The 24,956-nt window shown below is 36.1% G+C and overlaps 3 protein-coding genes and 1 non-coding gene across 8 annotated transcripts; 2 read left to right on the top strand and 2 right to left on the bottom strand.

Annotated features, from left to right (window-relative positions):
* Window positions 1-855: 855 nt before the first annotated feature.
* LOC107840585 (trafficking protein particle complex subunit 2-like protein) lies at window positions 856-4,865 on the top strand. The gene is made up of 5 exons (XM_016684490.2): window positions 856-1,116; window positions 1,220-1,316; window positions 2,528-2,606; window positions 2,967-3,048; window positions 4,419-4,865. The coding sequence occupies exons 1-5, from the start codon at window positions 1,084-1,086 to the stop codon at window positions 4,557-4,559; spliced, it is 432 nt and encodes a 143-aa protein (XP_016539976.1). The 5' UTR covers window positions 856-1,083; the 3' UTR covers window positions 4,560-4,865.
* A 242-nt stretch (window positions 4,866-5,107) lies between these two features.
* LOC107840586 (probable 26S proteasome non-ATPase regulatory subunit 3) lies at window positions 5,108-13,447 on the bottom strand. 5 transcript variants are annotated; one of them, XM_016684494.2, is made up of 9 exons: window positions 8,497-9,018; window positions 8,219-8,309; window positions 7,709-7,899; window positions 7,169-7,300; window positions 6,934-7,070; window positions 6,711-6,765; window positions 6,511-6,621; window positions 6,173-6,412; window positions 5,108-5,647 (listed from the first exon to the last, which is right to left on the bottom strand). In XM_016684494.2, exons 2-9 carry the CDS (start codon window positions 8,295-8,297, stop codon window positions 5,207-5,209), a joined length of 1,386 nt encoding a protein of 461 aa, XP_016539980.1. In that variant the 5' UTR covers window positions 8,298-8,309; window positions 8,497-9,018; the 3' UTR covers window positions 5,108-5,206. The 5 variants fall into 5 exon arrangements, with proteins under 5 accessions (XP_016539980.1, XP_047251181.1, XP_016539979.1 ...); XM_047395225.1 differs by having other exon boundaries at window positions 8,454-9,018; XM_016684493.2 differs by lacking the exons at window positions 8,219-8,309; window positions 8,497-9,018 and adding an exon at window positions 13,096-13,447.
* A 973-nt stretch (window positions 13,448-14,420) lies between these two features.
* Window positions 14,421-24,067, bottom strand: LOC107840588 (translation initiation factor IF3-1, mitochondrial). Its single transcript, XM_016684495.2, has 8 exons — window positions 23,452-24,067; window positions 23,278-23,368; window positions 21,753-21,820; window positions 18,895-18,990; window positions 17,948-18,004; window positions 17,400-17,468; window positions 15,961-16,029; window positions 14,421-15,856 (listed from the first exon to the last, which is right to left on the bottom strand). The coding sequence occupies exons 1-8, from the start codon at window positions 23,659-23,661 to the stop codon at window positions 14,903-14,905; spliced, it is 1,614 nt and encodes a 537-aa protein (XP_016539981.1). The 5' UTR covers window positions 23,662-24,067; the 3' UTR covers window positions 14,421-14,902.
* Window positions 16,645-16,752, top strand: LOC124886904. Its single transcript, XR_007044305.1, has one exon. It is a non-coding gene; the product is annotated as a small nucleolar RNA snoR97 (small nucleolar RNA).
* Window positions 24,068-24,956: the final 889 nt, after the last annotated feature.

Consider the following 24,956-nt stretch of genomic DNA (forward strand, 5'->3'; position numbering starts at 1 on the left):
GGAACAAGCAAAACAATTTTGCTACGAAATTCAAGTTAAGTATATTATTTGACCAAATAGGGAATCAAAGAGTTCATTTGGTTTTAATTAATGGCAAAAATTTTCTATAGTTATATCAAATTATATTATTTCATTCTTTTTATTAATATGTTAACTATTTTAAATAGGTGATTTATCTACTATTCTTGAGCGATAACTTTAAGTACAACAAAATTATTCTCAAGAGGGTGATATACATAGGTACCAATATGAATTGTGGTGTAATGTGGGACTACTTCACAATTCTGTTAGTAGCGTCACCTTCAGAATAACCCTATGATGCGCGATTCAAATTAATCGAAGCTTCAAAGAAGATATCGAATACCGGGTGTAAAAAAAAAAAAAAAAAAATTAAAATGGGAAGACCATGAGAAAGAATAAGAGAAATAATAATTGCAAGAAAGAAGGATATATTACAGTCCCCTTCCTTCTGTTTTAGTGTTTTTCTTTGACTATCTTCTAAGAAAAATATTAATTAAAAAAGTAAAATTATTGTATTTATTCAATTAGCAGTTAAACATAAATTTTATATTAAATTAAAAACTTTACTTCGAATATTTATTTAACCCTAAAATCTGATCATATTTTAGAAATGTAATCTATAAATATTTAATTTTTAAAAAAATTGGCTTAGACTCGTTTTTGAATTTCTAAGACTTTTCCGTATAAAACTTCAAAAAAGTTTCAAGTAATGCAGGTCCAAACAATTCAAAAAGTTAAATTTTTAAACAAAAAAAAGAAACTGTTATACTACTACATTTTTATTGATTAAAATCGAAAAAATAAAGCTTATAATTTTTTTGAATGTACATATACAATGAGAAAATTAAGAAATTGAAATTTCATAATAAAATATCTTGCACATTGAAAATGCATAAAAATATTTAAAATATTTAAATAAAAATGGTGATTTAAGATAAATAAATTGATTTTTCCTGTTAAAATAAAACAGGGAGGAGTAATACATTGTTTTATCGTTTTAGAATTACCAAATTCGCACCGGTGCGAACACTGTAAATTTCTACTTTCCGGTGATCGGAGAAGATGATCGTTTGCGTTGCCGTCGTCGGTCACCAGGTACTTCAACTTCTCTCTCTTTCTTCGTTCAATAATTTAATTATAAAATATAGAGCTTCGCGATTTTTACTATTTTTTTGTGTGTGATTGGGATTGGGGACAGAACAATCCGCTATACATACAGAGCTTTACAGAAGCAGATGATGTCCTAAAGCTTCATCACATTGTTCATTGCTCCCTTGATGTTGTTGACGAAAGAGGTTTCCATTTCTCACCATTAATCTTCTGATCTACTTAATAGTTTTAGTGTCATTTGATCTGATAAAATTTTGCACTACTTGATTTTAGCTATAAGAAAAGAGCTTAGTTTAGCTACTATTATTAGAAAATTTACACTTGATTCCTATCTATGGTTGGAAGGATTTGGAAAGATCTGCGCTATTATACTTAGAGCTTTTATTAAGGCAAAATGTGTATATTTAGAGCCAGTCATAGCTAGTTAGTTTTATTCAGTCTGAAGATTCTTCCTTAGATTGTAAAGCAAAGTACTTTCAATAAGATCTGGATCTGAAAAGGGTAGAATGATAAGGATATCTGCATTTGTGAGACTAAAGAGGCTGTCTTTCTTTTGTTTTTGAATTTCTGCTTTTTCAATTTGATTATCTCTGGTAAAATGCAATTAAATCGCAGCAATATAAAACATAATCGGGAAACTTTCCTTCTTGAATAGTCCAATAAGGTGTGATCGCAGTGGAAAAAAAATTGGAAAGTAGCATATGAGTTGAAACTTTCTCCAGATACCATGCTTTGTACTTATCTGGAAACTAAAGGGGAAAAAAGAGACCATCCTTTTGAAATGTCAAGTCTGATACTCCAATTACTAAATGGGAAAGAAGAAGTCAAACTACTCGGACAATGAATAGCAGCTGGGGAGTATTGTTAGATAGTCTCCAAAATGGACCACTATTAGATCTTACATTACTGAAGGGCAGCAAAGACTTTACTATGTTAGGTCTCTTGTCAAGGCATACAGTTCTTGTTAGATTTGATGTTTGTGTTGTATTATGTGGAAACTAAAAGTAAGCTGCTCAAATGGAGCTGTTTATTCTAAACATAACCATGATTCTGACCTATTTATGGCTTCATGACTAAAGTCTTGGTTTACCAGAGAAAATTAGACTGTCAGACAACTATCGACCAACCGTTTCACTGCCTGCTACTTGACCTATCAGACATCTTGTTTTCGTGAACGAATCTTTGCTCTTTAATAGGAGAAAAGAGGATTTACTCTGAAGCCCAGGATAATGGGATTGTGTTATAGAGTTCCTATTGCTTAATTGTAGTTTGTGGACTTGTATATATTCTAGACACTTATTATTTTCCTTAGAATTTTGCTTAATTGAACACATATTGATATCAACACTCAGTTAGAATTGTTACTTTTTGAAAACTGATCTGTTGTTTATTACAGTGAACAATCCAAAAAAATCCAGCCCCACTCTGAACGAGACATTTCTTGGCTTGCTATATCCAACTGAAAACTACAAAGTGTGAGTAAAGACTCTTAATCTCTCTTCACAGAGACACTCTTTTTTTGGTGGTTCAGAGTTGGTGCAGTTGGTGGTATGATATTTTGGGCTGTGTTACATAAGCTCTTGATTTTCCTTGATATATCTGCGTAAAATGTGTGTGGCGTGATTTGGCTGTTTCATATTGAAATTTTAAAATTCACCAAAATCTTGCTTACATTGAATGTAGCCCACAACCAATGAATAGCTGCAGCCTGCAGATACACAAGAATAAGAACTGTAGTACAGAATCCATTTAACGTAGCCTTTGTGAATATATAAGATCATTGACATTTAACCTTGTCTTCCACCATGTATAATATATCTGATAATATGTTGCAGGTATGGTTATTTGACTAATACAAAAGTGAAACTTATATTGGTAACAACAGATCTTGATGTTAGAGATGCCGATGTGAGAAATGTAAGTGCTGATTCTCTCCTAGTTTATACTTACATTCATTGATTTACTGCCTCTTTCTCTGTTCGAAACCAATATATCCGCTCCTATTGAGGCATAATGCATTTCCGGTTTAAAGTAGTAAAGTTAGTGATCCAAGGTTGATAAAAATCTGACAGAAGTGGAATTGTTCGTCTTACTTGGGTTCTGAAATGATTTGTATATTAGTGGGAGGATTTTTTTCGTTCTTTATTGCTTGTGACAGATATCTGAAAAATGTCTCGATCCATTTAGGTATAGTCTGCAAATAGACAGCTAAATATGTGTACAAACAGACGACTCTTGTGTCTCAGATCCTTTAGTAATGCATCTTGTCATATTTGATGACTTGTCCTTGGTAACTCTTTGATGAGAGCTTCTCAGATATTATCATTGTTCACAGTATTCTACTCTTTGTAGTTTGAGACCATTCAGTCTTGTTCAACAGAATCAAGTGGATGTTACGTGTGTGTGGTTGTCTGTGGAGAAAAAAGTCAGAACCATTTTTATTAAATGATATCTTGGAATAGAACGGAATGATCATTAGGATAGGTTTCTTTATCACAGTGTGCTGTTAAAGTACTTTCATCTAAACATTATCTATTTCTTTTTTTCTTTTTTGAAAAATATAAACATTACATATTTCCCAAAATTGGAAAACTTTAGGCATAATTCCCCTATGTTTAGCACAGTGAAGCAATGATAGGATATAACTTTTGTTTCTATAATTGTGCACACGGGGTACCTGCTACCTTCCACCAGCATACCAATGCTTGGACGGATAGGAAGAAATCACCTAGTATTTTTGTGTCGTTGGGAATTGAACTAGAGACCTCATGAATATTACTGTTATCACATGCTTGCTAATCACTGTTATCACATTCTTACTAATCACTGCAGTTAGGAAAAAATTATGAAGAAAAACATAGAACCGGAGTATACCAACGTTTTAACTAAGACAATCTAGTTCCCAGGTTGACCAGTTTGCCACTTGCCCAAGGGTCAGTCTTCCACCCTGGTACGCAAAACTACATTAATGTATCTTATGGCACAAAAAGAATGGACATCCAGTCTTCCAATGTAAAACACAAAAGCACTGTTATCATCACAGAATAAACAACTGCAAAAGAGATAATTTAATCCTCCAGATTGGTTAAATATGGTACCTCTACGTGAAAACTGGGATGAAGGAAACTTGGGATACTTTGTTTGAATGATAGCAGTGACTGTATTTTGAAAAAATACCGTTGAAGCACATTATGTTCCAGATATCTAATTTCTATATCATGTATGTGATAATCAGCCTTTAGCATAGCAGCCTGCTTAAATCTTTTTTTGGTGGAAATTATTCACAGTTCTTCAGGAAATTTCATGCCGCATATGTTGATGCTGTGTCGAATCCATTTCATGTTCCTGGCAAGAAGATAACTTCCAGAACTTTTGCCGAAAGGGTTAGCACTATCGTCAAGTCTTTTGGTTTGAGTTCAGCTAGTTGAATCCAGTGTACCTCTGGCCCAAGCTGATGAACGAAGTAAGGATGAAGAGCATATTTTTGCAAACTAGCTGAAGGGTACTTGTCAAATTTGCTACCTCGCATGACAGTAACCAAAATAGACAAGTACTTTCTGTATATTTTATTTCAATGATATACTGAAAATGGTGTGCAATAGGTAATTACTGGTTTCATTTTGGGTCATGCGTACTTGCTAGACAATTGCATTTGTTCGAGTAAACAAAATTTTCTAATTTTCTACTCTGCATCGTAGAGCCCTTGATGCTAGCAATATCATTCTCTTCTCTAATTTTTCCATTTTTTTCCTCATCTTAACGGAAATGATGTTATACTTGTACCTTTATGAATATTTCACAAGGAGTCGAGTAAATAAAATTTCATCTGAAATTCTTTCTAGGAATAAAATTTGAAACGCGTTGTTAGTTGGTAATAATTACTTGAAATTTTTAAAAAATAAGCGTTTATATTCTGTGCGCTGGCAATGCATGAATTTTCATGATAACCTATACCATACAATAACAACCTAATGTATCTAGTTAAATTGCATTGATACCGTAGTACATTGTCAGTATATGTGACTTAAATTCAAATGATAATTTACAAGAGTTTGATTCTATTAAAAGCCTTTGTCTACGTTGCTACACTTTCTTTGTTTCTCAAATCTTGTGGAAATCGAAGAGCACGAAGAGCCTCATTGTGCATAGTAAGGCAGAAGACAATTCTTGAGTCGAAAGCAATTTGAGGCTCATTTGTGGAGTAAACATCTGCAGTTGCCTTTGATACCAACCATCCATTGGCATGGTCCAATGTGGCATCAATAGCACCATCTCGAATTGCTTTGGCTACAATGTACTCAGCATCACCAACTGGATTATCAGAATCCATGTTTAGTTTCTTGGCAATGTCAGCCAGTGAAATACGAGAGTACGAGACGCTGATGTTCCGGAGCCCTGTCCTAATGACATTATGCCTGAGTCTGATAATCAAGTTACTTGTTCTGTCTTGGCTGAATGTGCTGGAAAATTTCTCAGCTACTGTTCTAAATAACTCTAGATCTCCGACACGAATAGCCTGCAAAGACAAATATTACAATAATCAGGTTATTTATACGCCAACGTCTAACTCAACCTCAAAAGTAACTCAACCTCAAAAGTTAGCTTATGAAGTGAGAACTGTCCAAAGCTATATAACGAGACAACTCATTCCACCAGCTAATGTTAAGACTCTCACAAAAACCTCCGTCCCTCCCAAACCAAGTGGATTTTTGAAGTGTGAACAACATAATATGGGAGCCCAACACTAGGTAAACCATAAATAGGAATGAGTCTTGACTCTAATACAAAGTAAAATAGATGTGCCTTGGGCTCAACTTAGATCCAAAAATTAACTCATGATGTGAGGATTAACCCAAGACCACCACATAAGGAGATAATTATCCGTTTGTTAACGCTTATCAATGTGCCACATTAAGCTAAATGGCACGAGCTGATTTTCATTTTGGAGTTATTTTTCCAGCTTACAACTAAGTGTTTCGGTTTGTAAGGGGTTTCATTAAGTCCCACCAAGTATTCTCCAGTGTGATCATTCAATACTCACATATGTCAGCTCAAAGTATGGTCTCAATGCTTTCTCCATTCTTCTCTGTGTAAAAACAGTCCTCTCTGGGATCTCTCCAAGCAATAAATGGACTATAATAGCCCACTTATTGCATTGTATTTGGAAACCAACAGCAGTTGTTGGACCTTTCCGGGCAGCTTGAAGAAGACAATCTTTGGCATCTGTATACTCCAACTGAATTGTCTTTATCTTTCCCTGATAGAAGAGGTATCTACAAAACTGTAAAGAAAAGAAGGCAACGCTGGTAAGGGAAACCATAGTGAGGACATGTTACCTGCTACGACGTGTTAAAAGGAAGGCTGGTTTAGACAACATACCTGTTGGTTAGAAAGAGCTTCGGCTTGCTGGGCCTTTGAACGAAATTTTTCTGCTTGATCATACAAGTTGTAGCGAAGATAATTTCGAAGTAACAGATTAAGAAGTGTCTCCTGTGGCATAAGTTCATAAACCAGCCACAAGTTATAACATTTTTCAGTATAGAACAAATACCAAAGACATGATGCAATATTTCACAAACCTGACTCAACTTATTATGGCGTACTGTTGCACTCCGGTACAAAGCAAGCAAGTTACTGTCAGTACAGAAGAGCTTCTATTACATACAGCACATTAGTAATAGGGAAACAACAACAACAAAACCAGTGAGGTCTGGAGAGGGTGAAATGTACGCAGTCCATACCACTACCTCTGGAGAAGTAACATTAGTAATAGGGCAAAAATAAAAATTTGAACGAAATTACCTTCGGATTTCAGCAAGATCATCAGCAAGTTCGTAACTTAAAGAGTGGTAGAAGTAAAGTCTTGATGCAAGAACATCAGCAGTTATACTATTCATACTTTTTAGACGAACAATGCTTTCAGAGGAACAAGCCTTAGCCTGAAGATAAGACGAATACTCAGTAATTCCATGATGTTTACGCAGAGATATCCTTACGAAAGTGAGACCGAGTAAAAGGCACAGCCCATTTGCCTCACCTCATTGTATTTCTTCTGATCAATCAGAAATACTAGAACAAGCAAGCAGCAATAGATTTCGAGTTCAGGCACCAGATATTTGGCATCTGTTGCAGGAATTTCCACATCAACTTGGGAGTCATCATGCCTATCCTGTGGTAAAAAGCATAACAATTCACAGAGCGCTACTTATCAATATGTAATACATGATACAACTACATAGGTATCCACTCATATTTGACAATATTCAGCTTTAAGATGCCAGATAAATAACTCTATCGTTGTCCTACCAATAATCCCATAGGCATTATAGCTATTATGCTTGTATTCCTCTTCTAAAAATGAAATTCAAAGTCCACAGGCTACATTCTTTTGTTGAGACTTGGTCCATAGATTTACGAATTCATAGGAGGCCTCAGGTCCTACCTAATTGACTGACAATGACAAAGGCTTGAGAAACTAATTATGGCCCTATGAGCATAAAAGGCAGGTAGAACATTGTGGATTATATGTTTATACACAGGGTTAAACATTCAAAATGCTATTTGAGTAGTAATATACCTGAAGCAGGTACGAAGATAGGCGTGCATGGACCTCAGAACCAGGGGCAAGAGCATAGTTCAGGAAAGCAGAGAGTACTGAAGCCTTTAGTTTGCTCCTGAGTTTCATGGTCGATCTCATAGCCCTGTATATCTTCCTCACTTCACTTGTATATGCTCCACTCTCAATCAATGATGCTATCTCCTTCAAATCTAGTTTCAAAATATTACTCTACTAGTTAGTTGGACATGCAAAACTTTAACCACCAAATTCAACTAATTAGAACAACTAGTCTAAAGAAAGTACATATAAATTGTGATATAGAACATAAAGATATTAGTAGCTTGTAATATGTGGTGTATGGGATCCTTCATATGCCTTAACATATCCGTGTGGAATGGGTGTGACATGAGTAAGATATGCTAAAAATTTGTAAAAACCATCACTAGATGTATCAAATATTTGCGTAGAACTGTAAACGAGGCATGTAACATGAACATTCTATAGATGTAGGAAGATGGATGAAGATACCTTGCAAAACAGAAGGATCAACTGAGCAGTCATATACAGAAGGAGCTAAGTGATCTTCAACCTTAGTGTCTTGATTCATTTTAAAGAAAACCTGAGAAATCAAAACAACAAACATTGCAATATAGAAAACGGATGCAACAATTAAAAAGGCCATGGTTGAAGTACAGGATGTTGTCAGATGCTGAAAAGCAAATAAGCTTATATACAGAGAAAAAATTAAAGTAATTGAACTTACGTGTAATTATTAAATGGAAAAGGTTAAAAGTAAAGCACATTACATTTATTGGTTCTTGTGCTCCCCTCCCCTAAAAAAGAAAGTACAAACCTTCCTTAATTGTGTGTTATTAAAAGAAAAAAAAAAAAAAAATTATATTTATTATCTAGGTATTACGTACTCACTTGTCTGATTTGTTACTCACTCAGCATTGACAATTGATTATTTTGATTTTAATAGAGTGGAATGGTTGGATGGCTTGCATTGGCAGCAAGCATAAGAGAGAATATGTATCCACAAACAATGAGCTGAGTTTGAAATTCGTTTATTGAGAACTAAGAAATCGCTTTTCCTTTTGGCCAAGCGCATGGATTCATCATCTTTTACGTGAAAAAAAGCAAACGAAAAGGAATTTATAGTACTAATACAAATACAAAAAAGAAGACAATATTATTAATTTATGTTTAGTAGCCAAATTGCATATAAAGCAGGAAAATTTAATATCCGAAGTTACACTGACAATGAATTCTGAATCTAATTCTCCAACATAATTCCATTGATGCGTGCTACCTCCTCCCAAGCATGATTCACAATTCTTCTGAAATAGAATTGAGTAGTCGACTCATACTACACATCCAACACTTTTCTATGATGATGATGAACTAGTTAGTTCCATGACAGTCACATGGAAAGAAATTTCTAGTCCCTCATTTGAAAATTCAAGGATAGCAACTTTTCTCTTAAATGATTGGACAAAACAAAAACCAGTTGGAGAAAAACAACGAGATCAGGATCCGGCAGTAAATATTTTTTTAAAACAAAATAGCAACTCATTGATCAAGAAACCTATTATAGAATCTAGAAGGCCAAGAGCAAATGAAAATTGAGACACATCGGTTTAAACCATGGACAAGGTTCAACAACCAAATTTTGAATAACAGGCAAGTCTTTAAAAAGGCATTCATCATCCTTGAGCATCTCATGATGCTCCTCCTGGTCATCAACTCTTTCAAAAGTCGTCATCATCCTCTTCAGCTATGTGTTGAGCAAGCTCTTGTTCTTGCTGTTGTCTCTCTCGCCTCTTCTCAGCACTTTCTTTCTCCTTGTGGGAGTTTGGAGGGAATCGAAGAGCTCGGACAGCCTCATTATGCATATTAAGACAGAAAGCAATTCTTGAGTTAAAGGCAATTTGAGGCTCATTTGTGGAGTAAATATCTCCAGTCTCCTTTGATACCATCCATCCATTAGCATGATCCAATGTGGCATCAATTGCACCATCTCGAATTGCTTTGGACACGATACTCTCGGCATCAGCCACGGGGTTTGGAGAATCCAACCTCAGTTTTTTAGCAACATCAGTCAGTGAGATCCGAGAGTATGAGATGCTGATGTTGCGTAGCCCAGTCCTAATGACATTATGACGGAGTCTCACAATCAAATTATTGGTTCGATCAGAACTGAAAGTGCTGGAGAACTTGTCAGCAACATTCCTAAATAGCTCTAGATCTCCAATGCGAACAGCCTGAAAGCCAACAAGAATCATTCCATATAATTCAGTATTTGATAGGGGATAGATGAAAAAGAGCCACAGCCCAGAGGAAAGAGGGACAGTCCTCCTAAAAGCAGGAGCACTGGCAATCACCTGCTCCCCCCCCCCCCCCCACACACAAAAAAAGGCCAGTCAATGTTCCCCCCACAGCAGACAGGTCTCACAACGGTTCACACACGTATTTGGTATACTGTGCAAGTTAATAAGATCTATCCTAAGAAAAAGATGCTTTCATAGGACTTGAAAATCATGCTACAAAAAATGCATCAAATGATATACTGCAATATGCCACATATTGTTAAAGATATAAATCTAGCCACACGTACCACCAGGGTCTGCTTCTACACAGAGAGGCAAAATGGATATCTCTCCAAATATGCAAAGAAATAAACCCAAAAGACATGCAAAGAAATCTTAGCTACCCTTTTTCCAAGATGAACAAATCCAATTAAGTCAACCTTCATCCACAAAAACAAAGTTTTTTAGTTTAATAGTGTAATACGTACATTTGTCAGCTCAAAGTATGGCCTTAGTGCTTTTTCCATGCCTTTCTGCATAAAAACAGTCCTTTCTGGAATCTCTCCAAGCAATAACCGGACAATAATAGCCCATTTATTGCATTGAACTCGGAAACCAAGAGCAGCCTGAGGAGCTTTACGAGCAGCTTGAAGAAGAGATTCTTTAGCATCAGTGTATTCCAACTGGATTGTTCTGATCTTTCCAAGGTAAAAGAGGTATCGGCAGAACTGAAGGATACGGATATGGGAAAGAAGAGACATTAGTAAAAAGGATCAATTTGCAAGAACAGACATTTTAGACAAATTCTTTGAGCAAATTACAACAATAAAAATTGAAATGAGCAAGTGAACAATCAATTTGCAAGAACAAACATTTTTGGACGAACTCTTTGAGCAAATTACAACAACTAAAATTGAAATGAGCAAGTGAATAATCAATAACTGCTAAAATCAAGTTGAGCTACCACTAAATCAAGCCGGCTCAAAAGTTGAAATTGACACAGATCCTTGCGCTGATCTCAAAAATATACTGATATCAATCTAGAATGAGCATTCCCAATAATACAGCAGTTATCATTAAATTCTAAACCTAACACTATGGTGGATAACGAATTAACAATAATGGATCTTAAAAAACAGATGAACACAGGGAAGACGGGAATTGTTTGGAAAATTACCTGCTGATTTGAATGAGCTTCAAAATGGGGAGCCTTTGACCTCAATTTCTCTGCTTGATCGTACAAGTTGTAGTGAAGATAATTACGCAGTAGAAGATTAAGAAGTGTTTCCTGCACCCATAATCCTTGTATCAGTACAAAACATCATATCTAAAATACAAAGAGGCACCCAAAGCTCCAAAATATTAACGAACCTGACCCAACTCATCACGACGTAATGTTGCAATACGGTGCAATGCGAGGAGATTACTGTTGGTAAATTATAAGTTCAAATCAGAGAGAAGTCAGAAAAATCAAAATAGAAGCATAAAGTATGCAGCATAAGGGAGATCAGAGTTAGCTCAGTACTCTCTTCGCCAATGTCTCATTTGGTAAGCCTGTTCTCATGACATGGCAAAGATGTTACGTGAGAGCTTAAATAATTTAGAACTGAGACTCACCCTCGAATTTCGGCAAGATCACCAGTAAGTTCATAACACAGAGAGTAGTAGTAGTAAAGCCTAGATGCTAATACATCAACAGTCCTCCTGTTCACAGTTTTCAGACGAGCAATGCTTGCTGAGGAGCACGCCTTAGCCTGAAAGTAGACCATTACTATTTTGTAATTCAATGAAAGCACCACCTTAACATGAAAAAAGTTAATATGAAATAGAACATGCAACTGTATCCCACCTCATTGTATTTCTTCTGATCAATTAAGAAAATCAAAACAAGCAAGTAGCAATAGATCTCAATCTCTGGCAAAGGATGCTTGACTGGTGTCGGGGTTCCAGATGATGCAGTATCAACTTCCATATCATGTTCGTCTTCCTGTGAGAAGAACATGATTTAAACAAAGAACCAATAGGCAACCAACATCACATACATCACTCTACCATATTCAAAATGTTCCATCGGAAGCTCATTTACTGTTTCGCTTGCTGCTAAGGAGAAACTATCAAGAGTATTCTGAACTCTGTGAACCTAAATGAAAGTGAACTGCATTCAATTATTCCACCAACCTCCAGACAAATTTCAAGCAATGCTCCACAAGTCCTGGAGAAACTCTGGTGCGTTGGAAAAACAATACCTACTACTACTAGTCCACAATCCCAAAATAGTTAGTATCTTCTATATGATACCTCAATATGTATTTTGGTTAAAATGGAGCAATTCCATTCAATACCTAATAATTTATAATTTGGGTTTCTTTTCATTTTGCGGTAAGTCCATATAATTTGGTAAGACTGGAGGTTCTCCTCTGTATTTTCTACTGGCATACATATCTTGCTAAATAAAACAACACTCCTAGACTAGGAAAAAAAGACCAAAGATTGCCAAACATGGATACAAGGACCAAATCTGCGTGTAAACACATAATTGCATTATCTAGGTTAGCTCACTATCTAGAGATGGTACGTCCAGTGATGCTTTCGTACTTTAACAAACCAAATGATGCCAAATAATTTAATAAAATTAGCTTAGCCATGGAAAAAAAAGCTTCAGAGATTACCTTGGGTAGGAAGGAAGAAAGTCGGGAATGCAGGTCGGATCCAGGTAGTAGAAAAAAATTGAGGAAAGCAAATAGTGAAGAAACCTTTAGCTTCTTCCTGAGTACCATAGTCAGCCTCACAGCTCTCGAAATCCTCCTCACTTCACGAGCATATGCCCCAGTCTCAATCAATGATGCTATCTCCTTCAAATCTGAATAAACAACAATCACCCAAAATACCTCAAAAAAAAAAAACCCAACATTTTTTCCTCTTCAGAAAACCAACTCCGATCTATCAAATTGAACCCGCCCCAAAAAAAAAACCCTAACCCAAAACCCTAAAATTAATTTATGAAATCGAAAACCCATAAATATTTAGTCAAAATAAGCATATCCAAAAGATGAAAATCTAACTAGGGTTAATTAGACCATATCAAATTGTACTTACGGTGGAAGACGGAAGGGGAAGCAGATGTAACGGAATTGGAAGGAGGAGCTTGCTCCGCCATCTCAACATCTTGAGTCATCTTCTTTCTTTCTTTCTTTCTTTGGAGGAGAAGAAATCTGAAAGAGAGAGAGAGAGAGAGAGAGAGAGAGAGAGAGAGAGAGACTGAAAAACAAAGAAAGAAACTCAACAATGCTCTGATAAACCTCACACACTGCAAAGTGCAAATGCACTTCCTTTTTACTATTTTGCCCTTTCCCTTTTTTCCTTTTACGGTTTTAACTCTGTTTGTTTCTTGCTGCTTACGATAGATTGTGCCTAGTGAAAAGGGTAAAATAAAAATAAAGAAAACATGTAGTAGTAGTAGTAATATTTTTTGATACATATTTTATTTGTTGTTTCAATAAAAAAGATATTTTAACTATTTTTTCTAGCGTTGCTCTTACTTCTCCCTTTCTAATTATTGAATTGAATCAAAATTTATCGTATTGAAACTTGTAACAAATTATTAAAATCAAACTTAAAAACTACGAATCAATTATTAATAGAAAAAGTCCTTTTGGCCACAATTTTTCATCGTAAACATTTTGTATCTACCTTCTGTTTGTACCGCTTTTACTTGTCGTATTAATTGTCATATCAAGTGTTTATTTATCATGTGTAAATAATACTCTCTTCGTTCCATTTAATGTATCATTTTCCTTTTGATTCGTATCAAAAAGAATGTCATGTTTCTTTATTTAGTAACTATTTAATGATATAATCTTCATTTTATCTTTATTAAATTTCACTTAATAAGAAAAGACAATTAAAAAATAAACTTTACGAGTCCGTTTGGTATGAGGTATAGGGGACAAGTAATCCCGAAATAAAATGAAAGATTATTCTATCTCATGTTTGGTTGGAGGAATTAATTAATACCGGGATAACTTATCTCACCATTTACATCATGGTGGTGGAATAAGTTATCCCGAAATTAATTATTCCAAGATAACTATTTTCCAATCAAACTATCCTAAGAGGAGCAATTTAGTAAACTTTACAAAGTACGTGTCCGGTCAACATTAACAAGTATTTGAACGTTTTGAAAGACCCATCACCCCAAATACATTATGTTAGGGCTTGACAATGGCAGACATATCTTTGTCAAAATATCTTTCCCTTCAATACATAATTATTGAATAACCATATCAAAAAGAGCAAAAAAAAAAACTTTAAATTGCATTAATATCAACCGGTATAAGAGAGTTCACACACTATCATAGAATTGATTCTAAAAGCATGTATTGAGATAAAAAAAAATACTTTTAGAATGGTGGCAGCATCAAGGGAAAACTAAAAGTAATATAGCTAATTTGAAAAAGAGGAAGATTGTTTCATTGCCTCTCTAACATAGATATCAATAGACATTAGACATAATGTTTAACGTATTGAATTACAAACAAATTGATGAGGAGGACCAGCATGCACCCACCGGTTTTGAGGCCCCGAGGTCCACTGGTACGCTAATCAATTCCAAAATTTGATATTTTGACACAACAATAACAAATCTTTTTATTACAACTCCTACATCTCTCTGTTCTCCTATAACATGTCACCAAGAAATCCTGAATATTCAAAAGAATGAATGTCGTACCAGACAACTCCAGAGCTCTGACTTCCGAGCGTGGCTGACATGGTAAAAGAGAAAATCAGCCGAGATGTTGTATGTCAAATGCATCCCCTCAATATATAATGTGTATATCAGATTATTTGCTCTGCTCAAAATGTAGAAACAAAATTTGGAAGCACGTCACGTCATTTCTGCAACTTAGCGTTGAGTCTCTGAGTTGTGGTTTGGCTTCATGTTGGCGCTGTTACCAAAGATCGGGTATTTCCCTTGACCATCCCTCCTACCAAGATCTGGTCTTCTAGCTTGAGCATTAGCCATAGGTAAACCTCTGGGATCAGAAGCACTGGAGTTCCTTCCAGAATTGAACTGCTCACTTTTCTTGTACCTATTTTGTGTAGCAACATTGTTTTCCTTGTCCTGAGTCCTGTCTGCTTGTGGAGAGCTAAAAATACCAAAACCAGAGGATGGAGAACTTGGAACACTAGACTGAGAAAAATGTTGCTCGGGAGAGGACCCATTAAGAGGAGATTTCCTCAGCAACTGAGATCCAAGGTCTTTAGTATGTGACAAGGTACTCCTGTCCAATGATAGTTGCCTTCCTATATCAAATCGGGTGTCTTCTATCTTTGTACTCCTCGAACTTGGATCTCTTCTATACCTATTTTCTTCCCCTGATGAACACTGCAACGTGTTTCCTGTTTCTTTGCTTTGCCCTCGAGACAAAGGCACAGCTGCTCCAGTTCGAGAAGAATCATGTGCAGATCTCATGCTTGCAAAATCTGAAATAACATTTGCAGAACCTAGTCTTTTAGCACCCACCTTTTCTCCCTCTGCAAAATCGAAAACCTTTTCAGAATCACCATTTGCACCGGAGACTCTCCAATCTGATCTGGCGCCATCAAGATCTTCATCAGTCATTTCTTCCAGACAGCTATCATCATCACTTTCAATGCTAGATTCAGAAGCATCACATTTTTGACTTTCAGGTTCTACTGATGCTGATTCATCAGAAGAGATGGCAGTCTTGTATTCCTTTGACGCTTTCTTTCCCGAGCCTTTTTTTGATGGACCAAACTTAACATGCCTGACAACAACATATGCCTGCCTTTTCTCCACTCTTGGTCCACTTTCAACATAGGCAACGTCTTCAATCTAAAGAAAACAACACCCATCCCATGCACAGAACAAAATAATAAAACACCAATTAACAATAGCTTCACACAGGAAGTTACAAATAGAATACCAGTATATCATACCAGGGGAGAGAAACGGGATAGCACTGCTCCCAGATCCTCGACTTCATTGCCCATGGACATGGCTGTACACTGTTCAGGAATGCAAAGGATCATAATTCATTATATTTGTATGGTACATTTGAAAAAATGGAGAACCAAATATACATTCTCTTGCAATCAACATATAATCTGCTTTAGGAAAAAACATTGCTGGCAATCATCCTCAAAAATCAATTTCCAAAGCTGGTTTAGATTTCTCACAAAACAAAGGCAATTTAATGAACTTTCTTGAAGCCAAGCTTCAAGCAAACATCAGAAGACCCGTCCAGGTTGCTTATGATGCACCCTAATTTTCCAATGGACTGGCTCAGCCACATAATGATCGTCACAGAAGATATCAAATAGAAAAAAGTAGTCAAAACCAGCATCTACCTAAAAGCGGCTTTAATATATTTCAGAAAAATCCAAGAAACATATGCAAGTAGATTGAGTTAAACTCAGCAAATTCATTTGGAGGAATTGCCAAACCACAGGGTATGATAGGGGTAAGGTCTCGTATATCCTACCTCCCCAGACACCCCACCCCCCGGTTGGATTACATTGGGTAGGTCGTTGTATTACCAAACCAGCCTGTCAACCTTAAAGTTTTAAATGCTTTAGACATGCACAAAAAAGGACATCTTAGAGCATGTGATGGTCTTCAAATTTTCATCTCTAGGTTAAGCAAATTAAAGCGCATAAATTGTGTGCGGTCCATCACCTCCTATCTTGCATATTTCAATGAGATTGGAGTTAAATATCAGCACTACATGTTAAAATATTACTCTTATTGATCTGATCAGAAAAGCAAATTAAATCAACTGATTATCTTCAAGCTTTTACCTAACAAATTAAATAAGATCTTCTACCTTTTGTGAGCCACAAAGAATATGTTGAAGGCTTGAAGCACGAGTGAGAATGAGGGGCTATTTTCCTCGCTTGTTCTTTTCCTTTAATGAATTAAAATTGATCATTCAACAACAGACCATTTATGTTTTTCTATAATCGACAAATCCCCGAGGTTTGGTGAAGCATAGTTAGAAACTCTGTGGATAATGGGCCGTCCCTCTACCCTTCTGCAGTTAAATACAAGTTTTATTTATGGCATGATTTGAACTCATGATGTGTGCGCAATACACACACATCACGTGTTCCACTCTTTCTGCTAGATTGCTAGATCAAAGTCCCACCCCCACCCCAAAAAAAGAAAAAAAAAGATACCTTTGTTTATTAGCAAAGTTTCTTAGAACATAAACATGATGCAAAAAAAAAAATGAGCACTCATGCAGCCAGACAAGGAAAAACAGCATTGGGAGGTTTTTTTCTTGTGTGTGTGTGTGGGGGTGTGGGGGGGGGGGGGGGGGGGGGAGAGGAGGAGGTGTTTGGTGGGGGGAGGAGGATTTTATAGGCTAAGCAAGTACCTTCACCCGATAGCCACGCTCCATCATTCGTTTAACTGTATCTGCTTTAATTTGCAAGTCTTTCTTTTCCTGCATTAAAGAAAACATAGATCCCACAATTAGGAGAATTTTAGTAGCTTAGCTGGTTAGTTACCTGAACTCCCACCCTGTTTCGATTCCCCACGTTGTAAACCCCTCCCCATTCCCCTTCCTTTACCCCAAATTTAAAACAAATAAAAAAATCCCACAATTAGTTTAACGCATTGTAACTAAGAGCTCCAGAATCTCAAACAATTTTCAATTATTTGGTGTGCTTACATGATTTTATTTTCCTCAAAAGGTAGGTATCCTTTTTAAGTTTCTTTTACTCAAGTAATCAACTACCCAAAACCAATAAACTTAAATCATTAATCCAATATGAAACCTGGTAAGAAATACCTTTTTTTGTGTGCTGTTTAAGTCTTACGCTTAGTTCTATTGTAGTGTAGTCATGTGCAAGGAACTGGATCTGAAAAATCAAGATAGCTCATAGGAATGCTATAAAAGAAAAAAACAAGCAAGAGACTTACAATTTTACCAACAAATCGGACTTCTTTACAACTTCCCTTCTTCAAAGTTAACTCAGACTGCAAAATATTACAAGAAAAATCAAGTATTAAAAATAACTAATTAAAACAGAGGCAAAGGGCTTGTTAACCACTGCACGGTGTCCCTTCACATCTGATTTGTATGCATGCCAGTTCTACTTGATTCTTGCTTATTATCACAAGGAAAACAAAACATCGAGAAGGAAACACCATTTATGCACAGGACTGTTGGAGGTTACTCTGTAGAAAGTCAAAATTGCACCGCAGTTGAACATGGGTTTTGACATCCAGAGGTTAAGAACTATTATTATTTATGTTATTTTTCTGATAAATACTACTATTTATTCTGATCACTAATTACAGTTTTAATCATACATACCAACTTTCAACATCATGGAAGCAGTTATGCATCTGAGAGGCTTATGTGACCTCAAAAGATGTCCAGATTATGCTAATACTGCAATTTCTAGTAGACATCCTATGTATAAATTTAACTTAAGTCAAAATTGCCGACAGTAAGAATACTATACTTCCAAGATCAGATTCTAAGTGATAGGGAGAGATTACCATCAAATTTACAAATACACCTGCTTTTCATAAATATAGACATACATCCAAGTATGAATATCATCATTAAAGATATAGTATCTGAACAAGCGGATCTTCTTGAGGTCACTTGACTTTAAGGAATTAGCTTGAACCAAAATAATGGAGGTAGCTTCAACTCTGACTCCACCAGACTAAAAAAGTCATACTTCAACTAGACGTGGTAAGCTTTCAAGCTTAAACAATTTTATTTTAACTTCACTATCAACACCACATTCGTATAATTTTGACGTTAAATGATCGAAACAGATACAACATAAAACACCAATTAACTGATGCTAGCAACACCGCAAAAGCACAGGCATTATGAATGTAGAACGTGCCTTGCTTTTTTTAGCATTCTCTTTTAATTCTTGTTGATATTTTTCTTTGTGATAGTCCATAATTTTGCAGACAGGTGGTTTGGCTTTCCCTGACACCTGCAAAATCACAAAACCCAAGTTAAAATACAGCATATGAAGTATGAACAGATATCAGTCACATTTCATATTTCTTTCAACAACAACAGGTCCTTTGTTTTCTACAAGCTAGACATTTTTACACTCGAATCTTCTCTTAGCAATCATCTTATTCAGTGTATGAACAGATATCAGTCACATTTCGCCAACAACCTATGTAGACAAGACCCAACAACGACCTATGTAGACAAGACCCAAAAATTGCAACGAATCAAATTAATAGGAAATTCTAAATAATGGAGTTTTTAGTGTCTATTGCAGATGGTTGACAACTAAACCAAAACAAAATCCACCAGGTTGATAAAATCAGTTCTTTATGATTTTTCTTGTTACCACCAGTTAAATGCATATTGAGCTGCTTGACATGAAATCAGAAATGACGAGTACAGAATTGAGTAATACAATACATGAAATGAACAGTGCAGAATTCAGTAAAGAGAAGAATGGTATAGGGAGACACTGTCCTATCAACAAGAAGCAAGCAAGATCAATGATAAGTCGTCAATTTGACGACTTGCTAGCACCTTTTAAGCGTAAATTAACATGTTTTTCCATTGATTTGACGTTAATCTCTTACTTAATGCTCATTTGTGTAGGTAAAAGTTGAAAAGGGAAGATGAGCAAGTCATTCAAATCAACAAGAGGCCAAATGTGAAAGAAAAGAGCCATCTGTTTTGCATCCGCTTTCCACCTGCTCGACATCTCCATCTGCTCAAGCAGATCAAGAGCAACAACAACAAACCCAGTGTATTCCCACATTGTGGGTTGTGGGGTCTGGGGAGGGTAAAATGTACGCAGGCCATACCACTACCTCCGGAGAAGTAGCAAGGTTGTTTCCAATTGACCCCTGGCTCAATACAAAGAATAGTAAACACATTCGTAATAAACCATGAAACAAGATGGAATAACAGAAATAAGACACCCACAAAGTAATACCCCTACACTAACGAACCAAAGGCACCCCCACCCCCATACTCTCCTACTAGCAGCTCCAACCTATGGACCTAACCCTAAGACTACCGGCCCGGCTACCCCAAAGCTCTTCTAACTGCTAACTACAACCCACCCACATGTACTAGCCATCTAACCTAATTCGTGTCCTTCATACCTTCCCATCTAGGGTCATGTCCTCAGTAAGTTGTAACTGCTCCATGTCACGTCTAATCACCTCTCTTTTTCCAGTATTTCTTCGGCCTACCCCTACCTCGCCTGAAATTATCCAAAGCTAGCTCTCACACCAACGAACTGGGGTATCCATGCCCCTTTTCATCACATGTCCAAACCATCTCAACCGAACTTCCCGCATCTTGTCCTCCACCGAAGCCACTCCCACCTTCTCCCGGATAGTCTCATTCCTGCTTGATCTTGCCCAAGCAGATCAAAAGCAAGAGTCATTTTTCTAAATTTTGGCAAATGTGGAATTGGAGCTTAAAAGAGGGCTTTTAGTTCATTTTCAAGACTTAGCTTCTATCTTTCATCTTATCACTATCTTTTCATCTTAGAAACAATATTGTACTAGTCTTGAGTGAAGAATATATGTGAGTGATTCCCAAAGAAGAATTAGTGATTTTCCATTGAAGATTTATTGAAACTACAAGCTTGAAACTACATTCTCTTTATTTCTCATGGATGAAATCAATGATAAATTTGGTATATCTCTACCTTTTTTGTCTAGGAGTAGCTAATTCTAATCTTGGGATTATGCTTGAATAGGATGTGGTTAGTGCATGGGTGTTAGCTATTTATTCTCCTAATTAGTTATTTGTGATGGGTGTTGCATTTATTCCATGATTTAATTAAGAGTTGGGGGTTGCAAACCATAACCACCCTTGAACCCATGTCATCCTTGAAAGAGGGGATATGGGTGAGGAATAAATGCAACCAATAACTTGAATCATTTCATTCAATGACATCTCTTAGACATAAGGATGTCAATTGAGGCAGTAGATGTGTAAAATTGTCACACTTGAGAGGTGTTTGAAAGAACCCATTTGTGAAATTTAGTGTCGTAATTGAAAGATTGGCATCAATACCTTTAAGTCTACCCTATCATGACTCTTAGCTGAATTTGAATAAATTAGCAACATCAAGTACCCATGCATGAACCCACACCTAAAATTGCGTAACCCCAAGGCCTATTCCCAATTCAACATCTACCCTATCATGAGTCTTAGCTGAATTTGAATAAATTATCAATATCAAGTACCCATGCATGAACCCACACCTAAAATTGCGTAACCCCAAGGCCTATTCCCAATTGAATTCACTCTTAGCTTTGTTCAACATCAAGATAGCACTCTAAAAGCGAAGTAATTGTCATTATAAACACGTTCAAACTAATTCTCCCATTTTATATTTATGTTTGTTTCATTCACATTACGGGTCACCTTTTAGTAGACTATCAACACTCTTTGAGTTTTGAATTCCATGTTTTCACTCCTCGTGGATTCGACCCCAACCTAAGTTGGTTTATTGTATTGACAACGATCGCTTACACCCATTCAAGAGTGTAATTTGAGCGTTATCAATCAACATGACAAACTTGCTCAGTCATCACATACCGAGGTAACAAGGTCTTTGGAAAGAAAGTTTATTTTACTCATTGGGGTGTCATGTTATAATAAGCACTAATGCATCGCATGTGTTAGTTTATCCTAGTACAATTTCCTATCATAGTATCGCTCTTGTTACTGTAACTAGTTTCATGATTAACACTTCTTTACCTCCACCAAATCAAGGTTGAGACTTCTTGCAAGTTCCAAAGCTTCGCGTACTGACACTATGCGATGACCTGCAAAAATGCAATGAATGAGACGTGAAAGGAAAAAATGGGAAAGTATCAAATATCATTTAATAGCAATTAATGCAACACTGAATTCTGAGGCACGAGTATGACAGTTAGAACATTGCGAACTGCTTGAATTAAACCCATAGTACTAAAGCTCCCTTGCTTCTTCTCATCTTACATACAAAGGGAGAAAATTCAAAACCAAAACTAAAGCTTCCACTTATTATATTTTCGAACAGAATTTAAAGCAGGGTAGTACAAGAAAAGTTTACAATGAAAAGGCTATGAACATATTATGTATGTCTACAGATAGCTAGGTAACAGTGTTGTCGACACAAAAGTCTAGGCAAAGCAAAAATATGCTGAGTTTTATGGGCAGCTCAGAATAGATTGTTTTTTATTTTTTTTTGGTGAATAGGTTAGAATTGATTGTTTACAATGATTTATTCCCATTTCAATCTCTTTAAGATTTGACTTTACAGTTCATATTTCAGGTTCATATGGTTACTGGTTTTGTAATTCGGAGAATTCAGAGGCAAAGAGTATCTCAAACTTGATGAACGGAGTCCTTTGCTTGGTCCAGAATTTCGAAAGCAACAATGCTTTAAATACTATATCTAATGCTTGTGATGTATTAGAGCATCCAACAATTTTGCAACACATTTTAATATTTTCTGTGGTGTATAAAGAGTTGTGTAAATGTTCATTAAGCTTTCAACCTCCTGGACATGTTAACCCAGCACCAAACTCTTGCTGATATCTAGGTTCTCTGCAAAAAAGCTTTGCTATGATTTCAGCCATGCCAATTAAGAAAATAAAGCAACTAAAGTGTTCTTTCTGAATCTGCTCCGTGTAGTATAACAAACAAGTGGTCAAACGATTCTATCCTGCTTAATCCATAATCACACAAAACTTCTTGTACCATTAAGCAACTTTAGTCATAACATGCCAAAATGAGTATTCTAGTTATTGATATGCTGGTAACATATCCACACCGCATAGAACTTTGTCTATTTAATTATCTTTCTGAGTTTTCCAAAGAGAGATATTTCTCGAGATTACATCAGATATGACAACCGTAATGAAATTTGGAAATCAAATTCCACAAAAATCATGTCTTCTTCTCAACATTAAGCAAATCATATTTTTTTATTAACCGTGTTATCTGGGCCAGCTTTCTCGCACCTCACAAGCTAGGAGATATGGGAAGAAAACAACTAGAGTTTTTGTCTCTGCTGAGATTTAACACGAGATCTCATGTTTTCGTCTCGACCCCATTTATTGACCACTAGGCCACACCCTTGGGTGCCATTTAGCACACTATATACTGTGCTACAACACAATACTATGACGAACTTAGCATCTTGCTTCGTAAAACTTCGACCTTTATATCCATGAAACAAATAGAAAACAACAATGACAAAAGTAAAAAGAAGAGATGAAGTTCATTATAAAATCACCTTCTTCAGAGACAAGTCTAACAACATCTGCAGTGATTTCGCCATTCAATCTCGGACCACTCGATTCCTTCTCTTCTTTCTTCGTCTTCGCCTGCCAAACCAATCACACTCATTAACTATCATGTGCGTATCTATGGACATAAAATAACTACATGATCCAAACTAATTAGTTACTTGTACAGGTGCAGCGAAACACCTAACACTCTGCGATAATCCGAACGGACTCTTCGGGATAATTAAGCTAGAGTTACCGACAACTCGAATTGAAGGCTGTGAGGCATTGGCAATGAGCGAATTGGAAACATTGCATTGAAAATAACACCTCTTTAGGTGAATTGATAGAGTTTTGATTTTGGAATTCTTCATTCTACACCAAAACGCCATTGTTGTGCCTTCAGTACTATGCAGAAGCCCTAGCTAACCCCAATACATTGAAATTGGAAAGTAGTGAAATATTGCTCCGAAAGGGGAATCGGGTTATGCTGGAGGATCCGAATTGTTTATATATTTGGGCTTCCTAAAATCAATTCATCTGAATTCAGTTTTGGGCTTCTAACTGGGCCTTCTCAAATCAATTCATCTCTTTTTTTAAGACCAAAAACGGGATAGGGGACAGGGAAAATCACGGAGGAGATTACAAAGTAAAGAATCAAATTCTTACTAATAAGATAAAAATTTAGGTAGTCAACTAATTAACTTACTGAGAATCTCCTTTACAAATCAATTCATTTAAGCTCAATTTCATTAAAAACAATTGGCTTCTTACATTATTTTAGAAAAAAAATGTGTGTGTGTGTTTTGGCTTGTTCTACTTCTCCCGTACATATTGCAGACAGGTGCACATAAACTAAAATATCAACCTAGTGTCTTTTTTTTGGGGGGGTTTCTCATTTGGTATTCGGTATTCGGTACTCGTATTGGAGCCCGATTAATTCGAATTCGGGTCGGGTAGGGCCCATTCGGAGGGTGGCGCTCTCAACAGAGTTTTCTCCATGTCCAGGGTTGAACCTTCTACCTCGGGTTAAGGGTGGAGCAGCCTCATCCGCTACACCACAGCCCATGTTAGTAATATGTGTCTCAAACATGAGCGAGATATGAAGCCTACTCTGTATACGACTTGAACTAGAGCGGATTTATGGTAGCGGGCGGGGGTTTTCATATCATAAGGTTTATAATTATATTAGAAAAAATCTCAATAGATTTAAATATTAATAGTGAGAATCCATAACAATGTAATGAGATAGCTTAGTGGTAGGAGGGGCACGCCGGAGATGCATGTCATGTTACTGTTGATTGTGAGTTTGAACCCAAGTTTCTTTTTTTCCATTTAATTTTTTTTCAATTTTATTTATTATATTAAAAATCCACAAATTTGAAATACTGGATCCGACTTTAGACTTGAAATAATACTTTTACTGGTAAATGGGAAGATACTACTACATTCAGTAAACATCAATCTAATTTTAAACTCAATTTGTTTAATCCACGTCTAGTGTGAACATCAATGTTAAAACCAATCGATTTACTTAGTACAGTGTCATCACTAATTATGCATATCAATCATACTATTAGTCTATGACTCAAAATTTTCCCATCTGACATTGATATGCACCCATAATTCTACACTATGATAATTTCACCCTTTTGATATCAATTACAAAATGATTATAACAGATCAT

The sequence above is a fragment of the Capsicum annuum genome, chromosome 8 (assembly GCF_002878395.1).
Source record: "Capsicum annuum cultivar UCD-10X-F1 chromosome 8, UCD10Xv1.1, whole genome shotgun sequence".
In the NCBI taxonomy this organism is placed as follows: Eukaryota; Viridiplantae; Streptophyta; class Magnoliopsida; order Solanales; family Solanaceae; genus Capsicum; species Capsicum annuum.

Coding starts and splice junctions, on each gene's coding strand:
- LOC107840586 (XM_016684491.2), bottom strand. CDS start 13,174: ATGACTCAAGATGTTGAGATGGCGGAGCAAGCTCCTCCTTCCAATTCC. Junction 12,860..13,095: donor TTCCCCTTCCGTCTTCCACC/GTAAGTACAATT, acceptor TTGTTTATTCAG/ATTTGAAGGAGATAGCATCA. Junction 11,987..12,668: donor TTTCTTCCTTCCTACCCAAG/GTAATCTCTGAA, acceptor TTCTTCTCACAG/GAAGACGAACATGATATGGA.
- LOC107840585 (XM_016684490.2), top strand. CDS start 1,084: ATGATCGTTTGCGTTGCCGTCGTCGGTCACCAG. Junction 1,117..1,219: donor TTGCCGTCGTCGGTCACCAG/GTACTTCAACTT, acceptor GATTGGGGACAG/AACAATCCGCTATACATACA. Junction 1,317..2,527: donor TGATGTTGTTGACGAAAGAG/GTTTCCATTTCT, acceptor TGTTTATTACAG/TGAACAATCCAAAAAAATCC.
- LOC107840588 (XM_016684495.2), bottom strand. CDS start 23,661: ATGGCGTTTTGGTGTAGAATGAAGAATTCCAAAATCAAAACTCTATCA. Junction 18,005..18,894: donor AGAATGCTAAAAAAAGCAAG/GCACGTTCTACA, acceptor AATATTTTGCAG/TCTGAGTTAACTTTGAAGAA. Junction 17,469..17,947: donor TCCGATTTGTTGGTAAAATT/GTAAGTCTCTTG, acceptor TCTTTAATGCAG/GAAAAGAAAGACTTGCAAAT.